At 43.7% G+C, this 1,485-nt stretch overlaps 1 protein-coding gene across 1 annotated transcript in view; it reads right to left on the bottom strand.

Annotated features, from left to right (window-relative positions):
• Positions 1-714, bottom strand: part of LOC107577520 (uridine-cytidine kinase-like 1) — a 6,158-nt gene extending 5,444 nt beyond the window's left edge. Inside the window, exon 1 of the mRNA XM_016263590.1 lies at positions 339-714. Within this exon, the coding sequence (XP_016119076.1) occupies positions 339-406 (68 nt within the window). The 5' untranslated portion in view covers positions 407-714. The remainder of the gene's footprint in view (positions 1-338) is intronic.
• Between the last annotated feature and the right edge of the window lie 771 nt (positions 715-1,485).

Here is a 1,485-nt window from a genome sequence, read left to right as displayed (position 1 = left end):
AAAAAAAATACAGACGTTAACCTAAACGACAGCACATTAGCAACTTCTGGTTCGCATCATGAGCTCACTCAAGGACGGTATGAGAATACACCTTTGTGCAGATCGCTTATTCGATTGAAACCTGACAAGATGTGCCAGTCATAAACTCAGGTTCTCTGCAAATACATAAATCTGATGCAAATGAGCTTAGCAAGCAAACATAGAAAGCAGAGAGTGCTGTCAGCAACAGCTGAATTTACCATACAAGTATGTGCGCAGACTGCACAACAAAACAACACAACACACCTGAGGATGCGCACAAAGATGCTCTGAAAATGACTTCAAGTTACCAGGCTTACCTTCCATCTGCCCTAAGAGCCCAGCAGCCTGATATCCTGGCTCCCGAGTACGCTGGGAGTGTGTTCATGATGAGTGCGCAGAGACAGACAAGAGCTCCAGAGAAGGATCAGCGCTAATATAACCACTGGGACGCATGCATACACGGACACTCAGAGCGCCTGCCCTCTGGCAAGCCGAGGAGAGCGACAGAACAGGAAGAAAACGAAAGTGAAGCAGAGGGGAGGAAAACAAAACTGTGCCTTCTACGACGGTTTGGTTTTGTTTTCACCGTCACAAGCATTTAGTGGGCTGGGACCATTCAAGACAAACCGTTCAGTCTTTCTTTCTTTGTCGCTAACATACTATGGACCCTGCCAACAAACATGAGGATAACCTATCCCGCAGATTATGTTTGGCGGGTGGTATTAATAGCAGCAGGTTGGAAACACGCAGAGCACACGCCCCCTCCGCTGGCCTCTTACGGGGCAGCTCATCTGTCTCTGTGACACTCGGACTACTGCTGCTCCATGAGAGAGTGATTTTGAATGGTGTCCTTAGGCGCGGAACATAAACAAATCAGGCTGCTCTGTGAAGCGGGGAGCGCTGGGTGTGAGAGCAGGTGTGGAGACGCAGTCTCGTGTCACGAGGTCTGTGCGCTCTCTATAATACACCCAAGGGCTCTGTGATCACCATATCAACCAGCCTGTCCTGTGGGGCGTATCTCCACCTGCCCCCCCTCGCGGGACACCCCTCACAAACATCATGATGAAACTCAGTATCCCAGCCAGTACTGGATGTAATGTACACATGAGCACATGCACTTCCACAAACATACTGCATATAAAACTGTGAGTTCTGTGTGTATTAAGATCCTTAACTAAAAAAAAAAAGTCCCAATAATTAGAGGTTTTACTATTATAGTAATAATAGCATTACTATTAATAATAGTATTAATAACTGATTATGATAACATATGATTAAAACTTACTATGAGAATCCGCCAAAAAAGATGACAATAATATAGTTGTCATACACACATAAACTGTCACAAATCCTTAAAGAATGTATAATGAAGTATATTATATTATTTCTATTTTATTGTACAGGTTTGTATATTTAATTCTTTTATTCAGCAAAGACACATTATGTTGATCACAAATAACAGTA

This window comes from Sinocyclocheilus grahami, unplaced genomic scaffold (genome assembly GCF_001515645.1).
Source record: "Sinocyclocheilus grahami isolate Dianchi unplaced genomic scaffold, SAMN03320097.WGS_v1.1 scaffold6291.1, whole genome shotgun sequence".
NCBI lineage: Eukaryota > Metazoa > Chordata > Actinopteri > Cypriniformes > Cyprinidae > Sinocyclocheilus > Sinocyclocheilus grahami.
Note: the sequence above shows the minus strand (reverse complement) of the source record. Positions and strands in the feature narration are given on the sequence as shown.